Source organism: Bos indicus x Bos taurus, chromosome X, assembly GCF_003369695.1.
Source record: "Bos indicus x Bos taurus breed Angus x Brahman F1 hybrid chromosome X, Bos_hybrid_MaternalHap_v2.0, whole genome shotgun sequence".
In the NCBI taxonomy this organism is placed as follows: domain Eukaryota; kingdom Metazoa; phylum Chordata; class Mammalia; order Artiodactyla; family Bovidae; genus Bos; species Bos indicus x Bos taurus.
This window is the reverse complement of record NC_040105.1, coordinates 64359165-64381026: the sequence shown is the minus strand read 5'-3', so window position 1 is coordinate 64381026 and position 21862 is coordinate 64359165. Positions and strand designations below refer to the sequence as shown.

At 36.2% G+C, this 21862-nt stretch overlaps 1 protein-coding gene across 1 annotated transcript in view; it reads left to right on the top strand.

The window, feature by feature from the left end:
- The window catches only part of TEX11 (testis expressed 11), a 203933-nt gene that overhangs the window by 102423 nt on the left and 79648 nt on the right, over nt 1–21862 (top strand). The window contains exons 15-17 of the mRNA XM_027534571.1: nt 2560–2645; nt 4228–4365; nt 16475–16577. Coding sequence (XP_027390372.1) covers nt 2560–2645; nt 4228–4365; nt 16475–16577 — 327 coding nt within the window. The remainder of the gene's footprint in view (nt 1–2559; nt 2646–4227; nt 4366–16474; nt 16578–21862) is intronic.

Sequence of the window (21862 nt, the reverse complement as noted above, 5' to 3'; positions counted from 1 at the left end):
TTTCATGTTTCAGTTTGATCTCAGATTAGTTTGTGTACCTTCAGGCAAGTCAGTAATATCTCTGGATCTTGGTTTTTTCCAACTATATAATGAAGGTTGTGAACTACAGTCCTAATTTTTTATTTCTTTTCAGCAGCAGTAGCATCCTTTTGTGATGCAATGTTATGTGAACCCTGCCCCACATAAAACAGATTAGAGTTGTTGTAGTTAAAGCAAAGATGTAGAGCCAAATCTCAGCATTCCATTAATCCCCCACCTCTCTGTAGAACCTTATACTCTGAAGAACACAGATAGTGTGAACTCTTTCTTAGAAAATTCTTACCCTAATCTGTTCTTTCAACTCTATACATATAGAGATATTACTGGAACGATAGTCACTAATGTTAACACTGGGATTTATTCTGAGTGGTGGAAGTTTTGGTGATTTGTTGCTTTTCTGTTGTTTACCAGATTGCTTGAATTTTATAAGTATGAATCATGTTTTATAAAAACAAAGGCATTGATTTTTAAAGGAAATCTTTTGACTAGATAATCTCTGAGTCTTTTGAACTCTAGATTCTATGAAGTGTATTTTACTGATGACACCTTTCCTCCGTATCCTCACTAAGAATCTAGTTATTTTTAGACCCAGTGTTGATAAGCTTGGTTATGTGATTTTCCAACCCTCAGCATTTTAATGGTAGTATATTATGAAGGGAGAAAGGATGACCTACAAGGAAATATAAAGATATCCTGATTACAAGGGAGGGAAAAACCTTATAAATTGTATAAAAACATTTTAAATACTTTTAAAAGTATAATAATATGTGAAGTTGCTAAGTCATGTCTGACTCTTTGTGACCCCATGGACTGTAGCCTCCCAGGCTCTTCCATCCATGGGATTTTCCGGGCAAGAATACTGGAGTGGGTTGCCATTTCTTTACTATACAATAATCCCTGAAGTCATCATTATGGTATACTAACAGTATAATAAAATACAATGGCTGTAATTGTTGACCTTCAATAGTCTAAAAATAGTTATGCTTCATAAACTAGAAAGTATGTTTAAAATAAATAAATTTTTTAAAAAAGACTAGATATATTCATGGATAATAGCTTTCCAGCACTGAAGGCTGGAGAAGCCACTCTGGGAGGATCTGGCTGAGATGAAAGTGTTTCATGTTGGTTTCTCTCATTGTATCAGAGATCCAGATGGTAAAACGGATTTTCTTATTGGTTCATTTCCTGGGCATTTTTCTTTCTCTTTGTTTCTTTTAAAACATGATTCATTTAAAAAATATATTTAAAAAAGAAAAACATAATTCTTAAAACATGATTTTTAGAAAAATTTAAGAACCGTAAGTGATTTAGACTTCTTAAAAATATTTTGTTTGATGAAAGTAAACTGCCAGGTAATTAGAAAACTTTATTATCTAGAATAACTACTTTTCCATGATTACAGTTAGCCAAAGTTGTATTATGGTATCCAATTATACAGTTATACTTTCAACATATTATAATATTTTAGGTATGTACTTTACAGGGCTTTTTACTTTCATGTGACTATTTTTGACTAAATCGTGGAACAAACTTTGCTGACTTGCTTGAGGGGTCAGAGACTTTTTTTTAATATAAAATTATTTATTTTAATTGGAGGCTAATTACTTTACAATATTGTAGTGGTTTTGCCATACATTGACATGAATCTGCCACGGTGTACATGTGCTCCCCATCCTGAACCTCCCTCCCTCCCCATCCCATCCCTCTGGGTCATCCCAGTGCACCACCCCCGAGCACCCTGTCTCATGCATGAAACCTGGACTGGCGATTCGTTTCACATATGATAATATAAATGCCTTTTCAATGCCATTCTCCCAAATCATTCCACCCTCGCCCTCTCCCACAGAGTCCAAAAGACTGTTCTATACATCTGTGTGTCTTTTGCTGAGAGATTCTGTTTTCTAATCAAGACTTTTGTGGAAATTGATTGTGACAAAGCGGTGGAATTGGAAGAGGTATACAATTCTACTATAGATTAAACTTTACTTTAGTGTGTGCTAATGTATTTGAGCCCTGTAAACGTCTAGACCAGAAACAATCAGACATATTACAATTTAAAGTAATAGAGTTTATGTGTAAACATGGTCTTAAAGTATTTTACAAAGGCTTTAAGATATAATTGGCCTTTCTTGTGAACTTGAACTGATCTAGTTAGTATATAATAGTATAAACACTTCTTATTCATGATTTCTAGCATTGCTGTCTGTTCACTGATAATAACATTAAGGCACCAGATGATGATCAAATTTGGAACATAGAAAACACATTAAAAAGAAACTGGGCTGGAAAACTATTACAGATTGATGGGAAAATTACAGTGATTCTAGCAAACTCTGATTGTATTATATAGTCAATTTTGCTAGAAAAATCTAAAATTGATGATGAAAACCTGTCTGAATGTGGTTGTGTTTGTCCATTACGTAAAGGTTATAGGTTCTGAATACAGTTATTGCTCTTTATTTAATGTAATAGATCTTGATTCTTGTTTTTAGAGCTTTTTTTTTTTTTTTTTTTTTTCAGGTCACCAAACAGGAAAACCACTGGCATCAGAATTAATAGGCTATTTCCACAACATTATTTGGAAACAAGCTGCCAAAAGTTTTGAGGTTTGGGAATAATCTATTTTTATTCTTTATATTCTTTCTTCACACTAACAAATAAAACAGTGTGTTCACTATAAAGATCATAGAGCATCAAATACTTAATAATCTCTTTCTGCTTATATACTATTTATTAAATGTAATACAGAACATTAATGGGCAGTGGACAAGAATTTATTTAAAAATGCTAAGATGTGATTCATCCCCACTGGGAGTTTGTTGCTGTTCAGTCTCTAAGTCAGTGTCTGACCCCTTGCAACCCCGTGAACTACAGCACACTAGGCTTCCCTGTCCTTCACTATCTCCAGAGTTTGTTCAAATTCAAGTCCATTGAGTCAGTTGGTGATGCTATCTGACCATCTCATCCTCTGCCATGCTCTTCTCTTTTGCCTTCAATCTTTCCCAGCATCAGTGTCTTTTCCAATAAGTCCTCTCTTTACATCAGGGGGCCAAAAAATTGGAACTTCAGCTTCAGCATCAGTCTTTCCAATGACTGTTAAGGGTTGATTTCCTTCAGGATTGACTGGTTTGATCTCCTTGTAGTCCAAGGGACTCTAAAGAGTCTTCTTCAGCATCACAATTCAAAAAGCATCAATTCTTTGATGCTCAGCTTTCTTTATGGTCCAACTCTCACATCCATACACGACTACGGGAAAAACCATAGCTTTGACTCATATGGACCTTTGTCGGCCAAGTAATGTCTCTGCTTTTTAATACGCTGTCCAAATTTGTCATACTTTTTCTTCCAAGGAGCAAGCATCTTTTAATTTCATGGCTACAATTACTGTCCACAGTGATTTTGGAGCCCAATAAAAGAAAATCTGTCAATGTTTCCACTTTTTCCCCTTTTATTTGCCATGAAGTGATGGGACCAGATGCCATGATCTTAGTTTTTTGAATGCTGAATTTTAAGCCAGCTTTTTCACTCTCCTCTTTTACCCTTATCAAGAGATTCTTTAGTTCCTCCCTCTCTATCACCAACTCCCGGAGTTCACTCAGACTTACATCCATCGAGTCGGTGATGCCATCCAGCCATCTCATCCTCTGTCGTCCCCTTCTCCTCCTGCCCCCAATCCCTTCTAGCATCAGAGTCTTTTCCAATGAGTCAGCTCTTCGCATGAGGTGGCCAAAGTACTGGAGTTTTTCAGCTTTAGCATCATTCCTTCCAAAGAAATCCCAGGGCTGATCTCCTTCAGAATGGACTGGTTGGATCTCCTTGCAGTCCAAGGGATAAGGATAAGAGGCTTATGGAAGCTTCCTGATGGGAGATACTAACTGTGAGGTAAACTGGGTCTTGTTCTGATGGGTCATATTCTGATTGAATATGTAGTTTGCAGGTATTGTCTCTAATTTCATAGGTTGCCTTTTAATTTTGTTGATGTGAGGGAAGAAGAGAGAATATTGATTGCCACTATGACTTATATTCATCAAGGCTGGTAATAAAATGCACTTAGCATCCAACTAAGATGTGTTTTGGTTGACTAAAAATTTCAGCATTACCATTTTTTGTTTCTAGAGATGACTTGGACCAATTAGGGTCGAATGTAGAGATATCTCTGTAATTTTGTTATTTCTTATTAAATTTTAGGTACACAATTTTGATGATGCCCTGCACTGGTACTGTTATTCTCTGAGATTTTATGCAGCTGATCAATCTGATCTGGACTTGGCCAAGCTACAGAGGAACATGGCTTCTTGTTACCTGCATTTGGGACAATTTGATAAGGTCATTTAATTTATCTCTTTTTCAAAAATAGCATATGTTATAGGCGGTGGCAGAGAGATAATTACAATGTGATATCTTGACTATTAGGTTAGGATATCTGAGAGTTCCTTCATACAGGACAAAGTCAAATTGATAGTTTCCTGACTCACACACTAGTAGAACTTCCCAATAGGAGAAAGAATTTATAGACTCTTAATTCCATTGCTTACTATTTATTTTAACTCTGTTCTGAAAGGTAGTGTATCATTGGAATTTATGAACAGAGTTATCTGCTTACTAACCATCTGCAGTATTGTCCTTTGAAGCAGAATAAATTTTAAGGTAAACACTTTTTTGGTCAGGCACTCAGTTAGAACAAATACTTGGATGAAATATCATTCTTTTACTTTATGGGTTAGCTCTTGCCTTTCTACCACTATTTAAAAAGTTCAGCAATTGGTTTCTTATCAGGACAAAATTCTAGAAGGTAAAATAGATAAAACTTGTTTGAGGATAGAGCCATTCCTACTTCCCAAAGCAATTGGGACATTTCTTCCTTTGCTTACATAATAGTATGCACATGATGGGAAGGGAGTATATTATATTGCATTGTTGTAGGACAAAGAAACGGGATGGACAAGTATGGACCCAGTATGAAGCTTTTGGTTGCTTTTTAAGTTTTAATGACAAATTTAGGGGAAAATATGTGATTAAAGGATGTAATTATAGACATTTTCTTTGAAGATTTGTTCACTTTGAAGGATTATTTGTCTGAATGAATACTTCAGATTTTCTTTCACAAGAGTATTTACCATTTAGTTTGTATAAATTCAGTCCTGAAAGAGAAGTTGAAAGTTTATTTACTTCATCGTATTTCTACACAGGCTAACATTTAATTGTTTCAGAAAGATAATTGACTACTATTTATTTAAAGACCTGAAAAGATGTCACATAGATTTTGTTACCTAATTAATTATATTTCTGCTCAGAATACCATTAACTATTTCAGAAAGTTAATTTCCCACTGCTTACTTAAAGACGTATAAAGAAGAGAATCACAAAGCTTTGTGACTTCTATGATTTGTGTTAATCTGGAAGATTGAGAAGTACTGAGACCTAGAGCTGGGAGATGGATGCATCTGCAGGCCAAGGAGGGATATCTCATCAGCTCATCAAGATGGAAAGAATATTGTATGAGATACTGTAATAGTCTCTGAAGTTACAAAGATGAACAAGTTGCCTTCAGCTCAGTAAAGCAGTTGGCATCAGGGTATCCTAATGAGCAAATCAGAAGATTATGGCAGTGGGGAAAGTTTAAGTTGGAAAGATTCCATAAGTCAGGCACATAGGTAGTTGGTATCACATAAGCTCATCAATCAGGGAACAGGTCTTCAATCATTGAGATTTGGACTCAGATGCAGGACTAAAATCTTTATATCACTGGGCGTATGTGTACATAGACTAAAAAAAGCAAGGTCGAGCTCCAAACCTAAAGTGACTGGCTCTAAAGAGGAGCTCAAGCATGGGGAGCCAGACTGCAGTTACCTAAAGAGAATACAAAGTGAATAGATAATAGAGTTTTCTTTCTTTTTTTTTTTTTAAATTTTATTTTATTTTTAAACTTTACATAATTGTATTAGTTTTGCCAAATATCAAAATGAATCCGCCACAGGTATACATGTGTTCCCCATCCTGAACCCTCCTCCCCCCTCCCTCCCCACACCATCTCTCTGGGTCATCCCAGTACACTAGCCCCAAGCATCCAGTATCTTGCATTGAACCTGGACTGGCAACTCGTTTCTTACATGATATTTACATGTTTCAATGCCATTCTCCAAAATCTTCCCACCCTCTCCCTCTCCCACAGAGTCCATAAGACTGTTCTGTACATCAGTGTCTCTTTTGCTGTCTCGTACACAGGGTTATTGTTACCATCTTTCTAAATTCCATATATATGCGTTAGTATACTGTATTTATGTTTTTCCTTCTGGCTTACTTCACTCTGTATACTAGGCTCCAGTTTCATCCACCTCATTAGAACTGATTCAAATGTATTCTTTTTAATGGCTGAGTAATACTCCATTGTGTATATGTACCAGAGCTTTCTTATCCATTCATCTGCTGGTGGACATCTAGGTTGCTTCCATGTCCTGGCTATTATAAACAGTGCTGCGATGAACATTGGGTACACGTGTCTCTTTCCTTCTGGTTTCCTCAGTGTGTATGCCCAGCAGTGGGATTGCTGGATCATAAGGCAGTTCTATTTCCAGTTTTTTAAGGAATCTCCACACTGTTCTCCATAGTGGCTGTACTAGTTTGCATTAGAGTTTTCTAAGACTTGAAGCAATGCTTCTTAAATTTCCTTTGTGTTAGCTTTGGTTCTAGAGCCTAGTGTAGGACTGAGCCTATAATTGGGAGTTCAAATGGTATTAGTAGTGAGGAAGGGAAGAATAAGGCAGCAGGAAACCAGGTGGGTTCTAATATGTATACTCGGTTTGTGATTATATCATTTAAGGCTAGATTGCCTACTTGATTACTATTAGTTTATTTCTCCATTTTATTTTTCTTGTCTTAAACTTACCAGATACCGATTTGATACCCTCCATATAAGAATAGTCTACTGTGCACTAAGACAGACAGAAAGGTGAAAAAAATCACACAGTTCATCATATTTTACTATTTTGCTATTCCCACCTAGCCTGGTTAATTTTATTTTGTGATTTTTTCACTCCTTCCCTTGATCTATTTGAGCATTGTTCAGAAATTTTTTTATTCATGTTTATTGAATCTGATAAAATTTCTTAGTTTTCACATGCTAAGTTGCTTCAGTTGTGTTCTACTCTTTGCAACCTTATTGACTGTAACCCACCAAGCTCCTCTGTCTATGGGGTTTTCCAGGCAAGAATACTGGAGTGGGTTGACATGCCCTCCTCCAGGGGATCTTCCCAGCCTAGGGATCGAATCCACATCTCTTATGTCTCCTGCATTGTCAGGCAGGTTCTTTACCACTCCTGCCACCTGGGAAGCCCAAGTGTTAGTCGCTCAATCGTGTCTGATTCTTTGCAACCCAATGAACTGTAGCCCACCAGGCTCCTCGGTCCCTGGAATTATCCAGGCAAGAATACTAGAGTGGGTAACCATTCCCTTCTCCAGGGGATCTTCCCAACCAAGGGATCAAACCCAGGTTTGCTTTGCAGACAGATTCTTTACCATCTGAGCCACTAGGGAAACCCACAGTTTTCACATAAGCACTAACTAAAACGGACTCTTGTTGACTTTCTGTCTTACTCTCCACCAACCCTTGGTAATTGTGAAATGTTTTTTATCCCTAAGCCCAAAGCTTTATCCTTTGTTTTAGCCAAAAAAAAAAAACCACAACAAAAATTAATTTTCTGGGTTTGTAGCCACTGACATCAGCTCCTCTCCTCTTTATCCATTCTTTCTTCTCGCTTATCTCGGAGAAAGAAGTAACTTTCCCATGGGACCTTCTCTACAAATTTCAATGCTAGTTTTTTAATCTTTTTCTCTCTACTGTTTCTTTCCCTGTCACTACAATTATTTTTATGCCTTCTCTATCCGAAAGCTTTCCTTCAACCTGTCATCCTCCCCAAATTATAGTTTGTCCTTCTTTCATTACCAAAGTTTATAACCTAAAATTACTGCCTATATTTTTTTAGTATTCATTCATTCAAAAAATATTTATTAACTGTCTACTACATGTTAAATACTATTCTAGGCACTGGGGATATAGTAGTGACCAAAGTAGACAAAACTGTCTACCCCTACAGAGTTTATATTCTACTGGAGACACAGACAATGAAAAATAAATGTTATGGTATATTAAAAAGGTCAACATATTTTCTGTACAGAACCAGATGGTAAATATTTCAGGTTTTCTAGGCCACAGTCTTTCTTGCAAGTACTCAACTTTGCAGTTGTACCATGAAAACATCTGTAGACCAAATGTAAACAAACTGACATGACTTTGTGCTAATAAAACTTTATATTTAGGAACATTAAAATTTGAATTTCATATAACTTTTTGTGTCATAAAGTATTCTTCTTTCGATTTTTTCAACCTTTAAAAAAGTAAAGCTTAGCTTGATAGATGGTAAACTGGATGTAGCCCAAAGGCCATAGGTTGCTGATCCCTGTTATATTAGACAGTGATAAGTGCTAGAGAAAACTAAGTAGGAAAGGGTAGTAAATGTTTTAGAGGAGGAATGAAGGGTTGTAATTTTACAGAAGGCCTCAGTGAAAAGGTAGTTTTTGAGTAGAAACCTGAGGAAATGGGGGATCTAGCTATAAATATCTTAAACAAGAGCATTCCAGACAGAGGAGTAGCAAGTGCAAAGGCTGTGGGGGATGTGGGAGTAGGAGCATATGGGTGGTGTTTGACGAACAGCAGAGAGATTAGTGTGTCTGGAGCTAAGGGAATATTAGGGAAAGTAGGAGATATGATCAAGGAAGTAGCAGGGAAACAGATTTGTAAGAAAGACATTGTATTTTATTGTAAAGATTTATGTCATTAACTCTTGAGATGGAGAACCAGTGAGGGAGTTTGAGGCAGAGGAGTGATAATATCTGACTCTCATTTTAATAAAATCACTCACTCACTGTGTTGAACAGATTGAGCTGGGTGTAAGAGTAGAAGCAGGGGGAAGAGGTAGGATGTTGCTGAAATTATCTAGGCAAGAGATTATGGTGGCATGAACCAGTATGGAGGAAGTGTGAATGGGGAGAAGTGGTCAGATTCTAGATAGAATATGAAAGTGGAGGTGAGAGAATTCTCTGACACACCACATACAGGATAGTAGAAAGTGAAAGTGAAGTTGCTCAGTCATGTCCGACTTTTTGCAGCCCCATGGACTGTAGCCTACCACACTTCTCCATCCATGGGATTTTCCAGGCAAGAGTACTGGAGTGGGTTGACATTTCCTTCTCCAGAGGATCTTCCCAACCCAGGGATCAAACCCAGGTCTCCCACACTGAAGGCAGACGCTTTACCATCTGAGCCACCAGGATAGTAGAGGGAAAGACAAGTTTTTGGCCTCATCATCTACTCCCCTCTTCATGATTTTTATGTCCATGATTCTATAAATTGCTCTTTTGAATATCACTAGTGACCTTTTAAAAAACTTCTTTACCATACCATGTGGCATGTGGGATTTTGGTTCCCTGACCAGGGATCAAACCTGCATCCCCTGCATTGGAAGCACAGTCTTAACCACTGGACTGCCAGGGAAGTCCCACTAATGACCTTTTAATGATAAAGTATAATGATTTTTTCTCAGTCCTTCTTGTTTTCTGGTCTTTCTAGCACAAAAGAATATAATACTGTCAACTACTTTTTCCCTTCTAGAAACTTTCTCCTTGGCTTCTATAACATACTCTTTTTCATTGAAGTATAATTGATTTACAATGTTGTTAGTTTCTGATTTACAGCAAAGTTATTCAGATATATATATACACACATATGTATTTTCATATTCTTTTCCATTATTGTTTATTATAAGATACTGAATATAGTTCCCTGTACTGTACGGTAGGGCCTTGTTGTTTGTTTTATATATAGTATTTTGTGTTTGCTAATCCCAAACTCCTATTCTATCCTTCCTCTACCCTCTTTCCTCTTTGGTAACCGTAAGTTTGTTTTCTCTGTGTGATATACTCTCTTAATCCTGTGCTCTGACTCTTCCTTTTCTATTTATGTTACCAGCAGTCTCTTCCCAAATGTTGGATGAGGGCAGGTTCTATGTTTATCTCATTGTCCATTTTATCCTTAACACTGCATGAACATTCTGGGTACATGATAAGTTTTCAGTAAACATTTTAAAATTTATTTTCTTGGTGTTTTATAAGTTTTCAGTAAACATTTGTTGAATTTATTCTTTTATTTCAGTTGTACACTATGCCCTCAGTAATCCCTCAGCTGCTTTCTTAGCTTCAGCTCTCCATTCCCACATCTATATCTCTAACCTTGATCTTTCTCACAGCCCACTTCTACCTTTTTACTGTCCTTGGGTATATACATCTATCTAAGACTGAAATATCACATTCATGGACTCTTTCTTCTCCCTCTATATTTAGTCATGTTCCACATCTGGTCACTTTTACCTCTGCATTACTTTTGCCAACTGTCTCGTCTTCCATCTTTACCTTACTATCCTAGTCCAAGCCTTCATTACCTCTAAGACAATTGGAATAATCTTATAAATTATTATTATATCTTGCTAAAAATTTTCACTGGCTCACTATAAATAAAGACCAAATTCCTTAGACTTAAGGTCCTCCGTAATCTTTAAATAAAATAATCCTATTTTATTTCCTGTACACATGTACTATGTTTGTCCCCAACTGAAGTACCTGCTGCTTCCTAACCATACTACATGTTTTTCTGCCTCTGTAACTTTTCCCATGCTTATGTATTGCAAATTACCTCTTCTGTATATCCCTACCTTTTGAAATAACTTTTTCAAAGCCTGGATTACAATGACAGTCTTAGCTTCCTAAGGAAATTTCTGAGTCTTGGTCTTCCTCTAAGATTTTGTTACACATCTGTTTTTACCTAGGTACTTATGTTATGTCTTCTCTTCTAGTTATCTGTATACCTGTTTTGTGTGTGTGCTCAGTCATGTCTGACTCTTTGCAACTCCATGGACTGTAGCCTTCCAGGCTCCTCTGTCCATGGAATTTCCCAGGCAAGAATACTGGAGTGGGTTGCCATCTCTTCCTCCAGGAAATATTCCTGACCCAGGGATCAAACCCACGTCTCCTGCATTACAGACAGATTCTTTACCCTGAAGCACAGGGAAGCCCTATACCTATCTTAGCTCCCTATTAAATTGATACCTCCTCTAAGATAGGGCTATGTCTTTATTTTGTCTGATATCTAGCATAGAGCCTATTGCATAGTAAACACTCATTATATTAAAAAAATAGTCATAGAGACTCCATAAATGCTTGTCAGTTTCCCTGATATAGGAATTCTATTTGTTCATGCTATTTGTGTCCTTCCTACTGTGGATAATTGGAAATTAAAAGTAACCAAATATGTGAATGTCTTGGATTATCAGAAGTGAATGAGGTTATGTTATTTTAAAAATCATCCCATTATTCCTTTCTCTAGCTCAGTTCCTTTCTTTTGACATGAAACATTGAGTCATAGATCATAAATCAATTTGAATGGGTTAAAGAGGTTGGAGAATCTATTTTCTGAACTCTTAGTAGGTTATGTTACAGATTCATCAGTTCATGTATTTGGTGACATCACTCTGAGATAACAATGCTAAATATAGGTAGTTTCTTTAGTTTATTTTTCTAACTTGTAGAAATGTAAATTTTTAATCACCATTATCTATTCAGTATCTCCAGTACATTTTGTGAGGCAATATTAAACTCTGTAGTTTCATAGACATCAAATCTGTCTTTGGGAAATTTGTAGCACCTTAAGCCCAATACCCTAATTTTTTTTTTATTTTCGAAGGTGTTAAAGTGTTTGGCTTGTGAAAGTCATAGACTTGAATGGACAGACTTTATATGGGAGAAATGAGCTGGGGTTACAAGTATAGGAGTAATTTATTGCAACTTGATATAATGGAATTTACTGCAAATCATAATAAAACTTTAATATTTGTTAAGAGAAGGATAATGGATTCTTTTGGTGATAGTTTATAAGTTAATAGTCATACACAATTGAGTACTCTTTAACTCAGTACAAAAATTCCATCCTCAGCTTGTATCTGCAGTTTAGATACATGAATGTCATTGTATCACTATAGATTGATAAAACTAAAGCATAATCTCAAAGCGCAGTATGGTCATAAGACTTACAACAGCCCCAAGATGAGACTCTTTATAGAATATTTATAAGACCTAAAATGCAACCAACCATGTCTCATGTGTTGGTTTTATATTGGTTCTGTTTGCTATATGAAATACCAAAAATCATGCCTTTCCATTATAGGAGTGAAAATGAGCTTGTAATCAGCAGAAGTAAACGAATAACATTCACTAGATGGCACTGTGGCCTCTGTTAGTACAATAATAACTTATCAGTGATTTTGAAGCAATTTTGTGATTCTTTGGCAGGTATAGCTTTCCCCACAAACGTTTCTGTATGGATGTAAAAGAAAGTTAGCACTTAAGTAACCCTGAGGTAAAGATTAATGTTTACTCATTCTTGGTACAGCCATAATGTAAAAACACTATAATTTAGGTTTTAAGTCAACAAATATTTATTGAAATCTAATCTATGCCTGATAGGCTTCCCAGGTGACACAGTGGTAAAGAATTTACCTGCAATGCAGGAGATGCAAGAGACCCAAGTTCAGTCCCAGAATTCGGAAGATCCCCTGGAGTAGGCAGTGGCAACCCACTCCAGTATTCATGCCTGGATAGTCCCATGAACGAGGAACCTGGTGGGCTACAGTACATAGGGTCACAAAGAGTCAGACACTACTGAGTGATTGACTGAGTGTGCACGCGTGTGCGTGTGCGTGCGCGCGCACACACACACACAATCTATATTGCCTCGTACAAAGAATGTTCAAGTACTGCATAGTTGCACTCATTTCACATGCTAGCAAGGTTATGCTCAACATCCTTCAAGCTAGGTTTCAATAGTATGGGAATGGAGATCTTCAAGATGTACAAACTGGATTTAGAAAAGGCAGAGGAATCAGAGATCAAATTGCCAACATCCATTGGATCATAGAAAAAGCAAGGGAATTCCAGAAAAACATGGACTTCTCCTTCATTAACTACACTAAAGCCTTTGACTGTGTGGATCACAATAAACTGGAAAATTCTTAGAGAGATGAGAATACCAGACTACCTTACCTGCCTCTGGAGAAACCCATATGCAGATCAAGAAGCAACTGTTAGAACTGAACATGGAACAACAGACTCATTCAAAATTGGGAGTGGAGTATGTCAAGGCTGTGTATTGTCACCCTGTTTATTTAACTTATATGCAGAGTACCTCATGTGAAATGCTAGGCTGGATGAAGCTCAAGCTGGGATCAAGATTGATGGGAGAAATGTAATAATCTCAGATATGCTGATTACACCACCCTAATGGCCGAAAGTGAAGAGGAACTAAAGAGCCTCTTGATGAGGTTGAAAGAGGAGAATGAAAAAGCAGTCTGAAAACTCAATGTTCAAAAAACTACCCTGTACTTCACCATTTCCTGGAACTTGCTCAAAACTCATGTCCATTGAGTCGGTGATGCCATCCAACTATCTCATCCTCTGTCATCCCCTTCTCCTGCCCTCAATTTTCCCCAGCATCAGGGTCTTTTCAAATGAGTCAGCTCTTCGCATCAGGTAGCCAAAGTATTGGAGTTTCAGCTTCAACATCAGTGCTTCCAATGAACACCCAGGACTGATCTCCTTTAGGATGGGATGGTTGGATCTCCTTGCAGTCCAAGGGACTCTAAAGAGTCTTCTCCAACACCACAGTTCAAAAGCATCAATTCTTTGGTGCTCAGCTTTCTTCACAGTCCAGCTCTCACATCCATACATGACTACTGGAAAAACCATAGCTTTGACTAGACAGACATTTGTTGATAAAGTAATATCTCTGCTTTTTAATATTCTGTCTTGGTTGGTCATAACTTTTCTTCCAAGGAGCAAGCGTCTTTTACTTTCATGGCTGCAGTCAACATCTGCGGTGATTTTGGAGCCCCCCAAAATAAAGTCTGTCACTGTTTCCACTATTTTCCCCATCTATTTGCCATTAACTGATGGGACCAGATGCCATGATCTTAGTTTTCTGAATGCTGAGTTTTAAGCCAACTTTTTCACTCTCCTCCTTCACCTTCATCAAGAGGCTCTTTAGTTCTTTCACTTTCTGCCATAAGGGTGGTGTCATCTGCATCTCTGAGGTTATTTGATGTTTCTCCCGGCAATCTTGATTCCAGCTTGTGCTTCCTTCAGCCCAGCGTTTCTCATGATGTACTCTGCATAGAAGTTAAATAAGCAGGATGACAGTATCCAGCCTTGACATACTCCTTTCCCTATCTGGAGCCAGTCTGTTGTTCCATGTCCAGTTCTAACTGTTGCTTCCTGACCTGCATACAGATTTCTCAGGAGGCAGGTAATGTGGTCTGGTATTCCTATCTCTTTCAGAATTTTCCAGAGTTTGTTGTGGTCCATACAGTCAAAGGCTTTGGCATAGTCAACAAAGCAGAAGTAGATGTTTTTCTGTAATTCTCTTGCTTTTTTGATGATCCAACGGATGTTGGCAATTTGATCACTGGTTCCTCTGCCTTTTCTAAAACCAGCTTGAACATCTGGAAGTTCACGGTTCACATACTGTTGAAGCCTGGCTTGGAGAATTTTGAGCATTACTTTACTAGCGTGTGAGATGAGTGCAATTGTGCAGTAGTTTGAGTATTCTTTGGCATTGCTTTTCTTTGGGATTGGAATGAAAACTGACCTTTTCCAGTCCTGTGGGCACTGCTGAGTTTTCCAAATTTGCTGGCATATTGAGTGCAGCACTTTACAGCAACATCTTTTAGAATTTGAAGTAGCTTAACTGGAATTTTGCATCATCTTTTAGAATTTGAAGTTGCTTAACTGGAATTACATCACCTCCACTAGCTTTGTTCACAGTGATGCTTCCTAAGGCCCACTTGATTTCGCATCTAGGTGGGCCTAGATGGGTGTCTGGCTCTAGATGGGTGATCACAACATCATGATTATCTGGGTCATGAAGATCTTTTTTGTACAGTTATTCTGTGTATTCTTGCCACCTCTTCTTAATATCTTCTGCTTCTGTTAGGTCCCTACCATTTCTGTCCTTTATTGAGCCCATCTTTGCATGAAATGTTCCCTTGGTATCTCTGATTTTCTTGAAGAGATCTCTAGTCTTTCCCATTCTATTGTTTTCCTCTGTTTCTTTGCACTGATCCCTGAGGAAGGCTTTCTTATCTCTCCTTACTATTCTTTGGAACTCTGCATTCAAATGGGTATAGCTTTCCTTCTTTGCCTTTCACTTCTCTTCTATTCATAGCTATTTGTAAGGCTTCCTCAGACAATCGTTTTGCCTTTTGGCATTTCTTTTCCTTGGGGATGGTCACAAACCTCCATCCATGGTTCTTCAGGCACTCTGTCTATCACATCTAATCTTTTGAATCTATTCGTCACTTCCACTGTATAATCATAAGGGATTTGATTTAGGTCATACCTGAATTGTCTAGTGGTTTTCCCTACTTTCTTCAATTTACATCTGAATTTGGCAGTAAGGAATTCATGGTCTGTGCCACAGTCAGCTCCATGTTTGATATCAATGAAAGATAAATTCGTAGCTTGATATCTTTTGGCCTCCCATATAATATGATTTGGGGCTGTAGATACATGAAAGAGTCTCTTCATATTATACCTTAGGGATTGGTTCTCCCTACCCTGTTTTGTTTCATTCTTCTCAGAACCAAGGTAACTTTTTTTGTAGTCTCCTGAGAATGTGGATAAAAGTGAGTTTACTTCTGATTTACCTTTAGCCTAAGAGTATGGTCCCTTGAGTTTTGATGTCTATTTTCCTGAGCTAGTTTTGCTAAATTAAAGTTAGCATTTGCCTAGGTTTACAAATGCCCACCAGAAAAAGAAAGTCGCTGGACTTCTCTCATGGTCCAGTGGTTAAGACTCCATTTTTCCAATGCAGGGATGCGGGTTTGATCCCTAGTTGGCGAACTAAGATCCCGCATGCTGCACAGCATGGCCAATAGATGAATAAATAAATTTTTTCAATGGCTTTAAATCTCCATTTACTTCTTTGGGACCTCACTTTTCCTTAGATATTTCTTGGTAATTGCTTTACTAGTCAGTTGCTTTTGGAATTAAAAAAAAATGTCATGCAATGTTTTTGCTTGTTTTAAGTAGGTTTGACATATAAAATGTGTTTTGTTGGTTTGACATATATAATATGCCCTGTTTTCAGGAGCAGAATTCTTGATTTCTATTGCATTGTGATAGAACAGTTCTTTAAAGATTTTTCTTATGTTCATGACTTTTCATTATGAGTGTCCCTAAGCCAATGTGACTATATTGATAGTATTAGTATGGTAAGATCTTCCTTATATGTTTTATGAAAACACACTAATATTCCTTTTTTTTTTTTTTTCCCCAGGCTAAAGATGCGGTTATCAAAGCTGCACAACGTGATCCTAGAAACATTTTCACTCAGTTTTATATATTCAAGATTTCAATCGTGGAAGGCAACTCTGGCAGAGGTATAAATGTTATATTGTCTATTAACACAAAGAATAATCATCTTTGACCATAAAAGAAAAAAGTAGTCTTTAAGACAATGGAGTTGGGTATATGTATGTATGTATATGTGTATGTGTGTATATATGTATATATATGTGTGTGTATATATATATATATATATATATATATATATATATATATGGTAGCTTCCTTATGTAAAGATGATACAACCATACAACAAGAAACTATGGAAGGTTGCATAAAAATAAAAGCAAAAGGTCTACCTACTGAAGGAATAGGAACTAGGCAGATGTCGGATAAGAATTAGGGGGAAGTCTTGTCACTGTAGACTTTTTTATACTTTGTCATTTGAAACAGCCTATTAAAAATTAACCTTAAAAAGCTGGGGGCAGGGAGAAATTATAATTCAGTCAGTTAAGAATTTGTCTTTAGAGAATGGAAGTCTCCAGGATACCTTTTAATTGTTTTCACTTAGCCTTGGAGGTTATCAGTGAGATATTTGGCCCTGAAAATGGAATTTCTCTCCACAAAGTTGACAGTGTTAAAATTGCTAACATGAACCTTATCCCATTAGTGCTTTGTCCTTTCTGTTAAGTTAAGCATAGTTTCCTTGCTAGGTGTCTGCACACATGGGTATCTTGACTTGGTTATCGGTTTCCATATGCTGTGATATTATTCCTGCTCAACTCTGGATGACTGAGCAAATCCTGGAGCAATGTGAACTCCAGACTGGTTGCCCTTTGTTAAGGGTACAAGGAGAGAAACTGAGAAACTTGAGTTAATGGGTTCAAACAGAATTTATACTAATCCAGTTAAGCAGCTATTTATGAATACTACTGTATGTGCTGGAGAAGGCGATGGCAGCCCACTCCAGTACTCTTGCCTGGAGAATCCCATGGATGGAGGAGCCTGGTAGGCTGCAGTCCATGGGGTCGCGAAGAGTCAGACACAACTGAGCGACTTCCCTTTCACTTTTCACTTTCATGCATTGGAGAAGGAAATGGCAACCCACTCCAGTGTTCTTGCCTTGAGAATCCCAGGGACAGGGGAGACTTGCAGTGGACTTCATTATTCACTCTAAGAAAAAGATATTTTTTCTTTGAAAAAGAAGTGTTCTAGGGTAGTAAAGTATACCTGTATATTAATTAAGGAATAACAAATTGCAATCAGCTCTTTATCAAGGTTAATATTGCTTTCAATGTCTGTTTTTAAGGTTTTTATTAGAGACTTCTGGGCATTTATTTTTCTTGATATATTATGCTGAAGTATAGAAGCACTTGAAACTTTTGTCAGCAGAAGTAGCAAAAAAATAACCCCACAAAACCAGATTTCCAGTTAAACTTTTTCTTTTAACATTCTATTAAAATTATTTTACTTTTTAAGCATAACATAAGCTCAGTCTTTTTATTTCTTCCCCATTTATCTGTGATCATTTTTAGTCATACATACTTACTGAAAATACATACAATAAAATTTATTATTGCCTAGTGTAGGATTTTATGAGATTTATTTATATTAGTAACTGACATGAGTGTATGACATGACAAATTGACAATTGCATACACTCATGTAACCAGCACCACAATCATGATATAGAAGAAAAAATTAACTTCATGCCCCTTTGTTGTCTCTCCTTCCCACTACTTCTAGCCATTCCTACTAATCTCATTTCTCTCTATAATTGTACCTTTTCCAGAATATCATATAAATGAATTCATATAATATGAAGCTTTTTTTCTTTCACTTAGTATAATGCATTTGAAACTCATTCATACTGTTGTGTGTGCCTTTGAAACTCATTCATACTGATATAGTTTGTTCTTTTTTTATTCATGTAGTATTTCATAAGTATGAATGAATTTTATACATTATACATTTGCAATTTATACATTTACCAGTTGAAGGATATTCAAATATTTTTCAGTGTTGATGATTATGAATAAAGGTGTGATAAACATCTATTTACAGATTTTGTGCAATGACAAGATTTCACTTCTCTAGGGTAAATATTGAGGGATATGTTTGCTGGGTCATATGATAAGTATATGTTTGTTAGAAACTTGCCAAGCTCTTTTCTAAAATGGCTCTACAGTTTTATGCTCTAACTAGCTATATGTTAAAGTTCCAGTTGATCTGCATCCTTATAAGCACTTGGAATTGTCCACTGGAAAATTTAGTCATTCTAATTAGCAGGTTGAGATATCATGATAAGGTTATAATTAGTGTTTCCACAATATCTAATATTTGACATCCATACATCTTGTTTGATGGAGTGTTTGTACAAATCTTTTGCCCAGTTTTATATAAGGAGCTTTTATATTCTTATTGAATTTTGAGAGTTCTTTATATATTTTAAATACAAGTTATTTATCAGATATGTGTTTTATAAATTTTTTCTTTTTATTTTCTTAGTGTATTTCATGACAAGTTTGATGAAGTCTAATTTATATTTTTTCTTCTTTTATGGATCTTTTTGGTATTGTAACTAAGAAATCTTTACTTAATCCATAATCACAAAAAGTTTTCCCTATGTTTTCTTCAAGAAATTTTGTGGTTTTAGGTTTAAAGTTTATGGTTAGTTCTGTGATCCATTTTGCATTTTTTTGACTTAAGGTATGGATTGAAGTTCCTTTATTGGCACATGGCTACCTAATTATTCCAATTTCATTTATTTATAAGTTCTGTCCTTTCCCAACTGAATTTCCTTTGCACCTTTAATGAAAATCAGCTGTGTATGGGTCCCTTTCTCGACTCTTCATTGTGTTCCACCGATCTATTTATCTTTACACCATTCCCACACTGTCTTGATTAATGTAACTATATAGTAAATTTGAAATCAGGTGGTATTGGTCCTCCAACTTTATTCTTCTCATTCAAATTGTTTAGGTTAAGTCTTTGTACATCTCTGTGAATTTTAGAATCAGTTTTTTCAATTTCTACAAAAGTAAATATTGATTGAGATTCCATTGAATGTAGATATACATCAGTATGGAGAGAATCAACATCTTCCAATCTGTGAAATGGAGTTATATACCTCCATTTGTTTAGCTCTTTAATTTCTCTCAGAGATCTTTTCTATCTTTTATCATATCAGTCTTACTCATCTTTTGTCAGATTTATCCTTAAGTATACTGTATATTTTATGCTATTTCAAATGGCATTTTTTAAAAATCTTGGAGTTTGATTGTTCATTGCTAGTATGTAGAAATACAAATGATTTTTGTATATTGATCTTGTATCCTAAAGATTTCTAAATTCACTTATTGCTTTCAGTAGCTTCCTTGTAGATGTAATGTTATCTACAAATAAAGACAATTTTACTACTTTCTGCCCAATCTGGGTGCAGTTTTTTTCATGTGTTATTGTACTTGTTAGAATCTCTAGCACAGTGTTGAGTAAAATTGGTAAAGAGCAGATATCCTTGACTTTTTCCTGATTTTAGAGGGAAACCATCCAATTTTCAATCATTAAGTATGATGTTAGCTATAGGTTTTTCATAGATACTTTTCATCAGATTGAGGAAGTTCCCTTCTGTTTCCAGTTTCCTAGATGTTTTTAATCAGAAATGGATGTTGAATTTGGTCATGATTTTTTTTACATCTATTGAAATTATCAAGTTAAAAAATTTTATTGGAGTATACTTTAATAGTAATTAAACTAAAGTATTAATGCAATATTGTATTAGTTTCAGGTGTACAACCAAGATAGTCTGTTATACATATACATATGTTGACTCTTTCTTAGATTCTTTACCAATATAGGCCATTTCAGAGTATTGAGTAGAGTTTCCTGTTCTATACAGTAGGTCTCTATTAGTTATTGCTTTTATATACAGTAGTGTGTATATGTCAGTACCAATCTTTTGTCTCTCCTTCCCCTTACACCCTAGTAGTCATAAGTTTCTTTTCTACATCTGTAACTCTGTTATTTTGCAGATAAGTTCACCTGTACCCTTTTTAAATTTTTTGTACCCTTTTTTTAGATTCCATATATAGGTGTTATCATATTTGTCTTTCCCTGTCTGGCTTTCTTCACTCAGTATGACAATCCCTAGGTCCATCCGTGTTGCTGCAAGTGGCATTATTTCACTCTTTTTAGTGGCTGAGTAATATTCCGTCATATATTTATACCACATCTTCTTTATCCATTACTCTGTAGATGGGCATTTAGGTCACTTCCATGTCCTGAGTATTGTAAATAATGGTGCAGTGAATGGTCATGTATCTTTTTGAATTACGGTTTTCTCTGGAGAGATACCCAGGAGTGGGATTGCTGGATTATATTGTAGCTCTGTTTTTAATTTTTTAAGGAGCCTCCATACTGTTCTCCATAGTGTCTATACTAGTTTACATTCCCACCAACACTGCAGGAAGATTCCCTTTTCTCCACGGCCTCTCCAACATTTATTGTTTATAAATTTTTTGATGATGGCCCTTCTAACTGGTATGAGGTGCTATCTCATTGTAGTTTTGATATGCATTTCTTTAATAATTAATGATGTTGAGCATCTTTTCATATGCTTTTTGGCCATCTGTATGTCTTCTTTGAAGAAATATCTGTTTAGATCTTCGCCTACTCTTTGATTGGGTTGTTTTTTGACGTTGAGCTTCATGAGCTGTTTGTGTATTTTTGGAAAGATTAATCCATACTGGCACAAAAACAAATACAGATCAATGGAACAGGATAGAAATTCCAGAGATAAACCCACACACCTAATCTGTTGCAAAGGAGGCAAGAATATACAATGGAGAAAAGACAGTCTCTTAAATAAGTGATGCTGAGAAAACTGGGCAGCTCCATATAAAAGAATGAAATTAGAACACTCCCTAACACCATCCGCAAAACTAAACTCAAAATGGATTAAAGACCTAAATGTATGAGGCCAGATACTATAAAACTATTAGAGGAAAATGTAAGCAGGACACTCCGTGACGCAAATCACAGCAAGATCTTTCTCAATCTACATCCTTGAGTAATGAAAATAAAAGCAAAAATTAACAAATGGGACCGAATCAAACGTAAAAGCTTTTGCACAGTAAAGGAAACCATAACCAAAATGAAAAGTCAACCCTCAGAATGGAAGAAAATATTTGCAAACAAAATGATCAGTTTTTTGACGTTTTTTGTATGGTCAGTTATATTGATTTTCCAACTGTTGAACCAATGCTGCCTTCCTGGAATAAGCTCCACTTGGTCTTGATGTGTTCTTTTTTAAATATAATGTTAGATTGGATTTGCTAATAGTTTGTTTAAGAATATTTGTGGCTGTGTCCATGGTCACAGA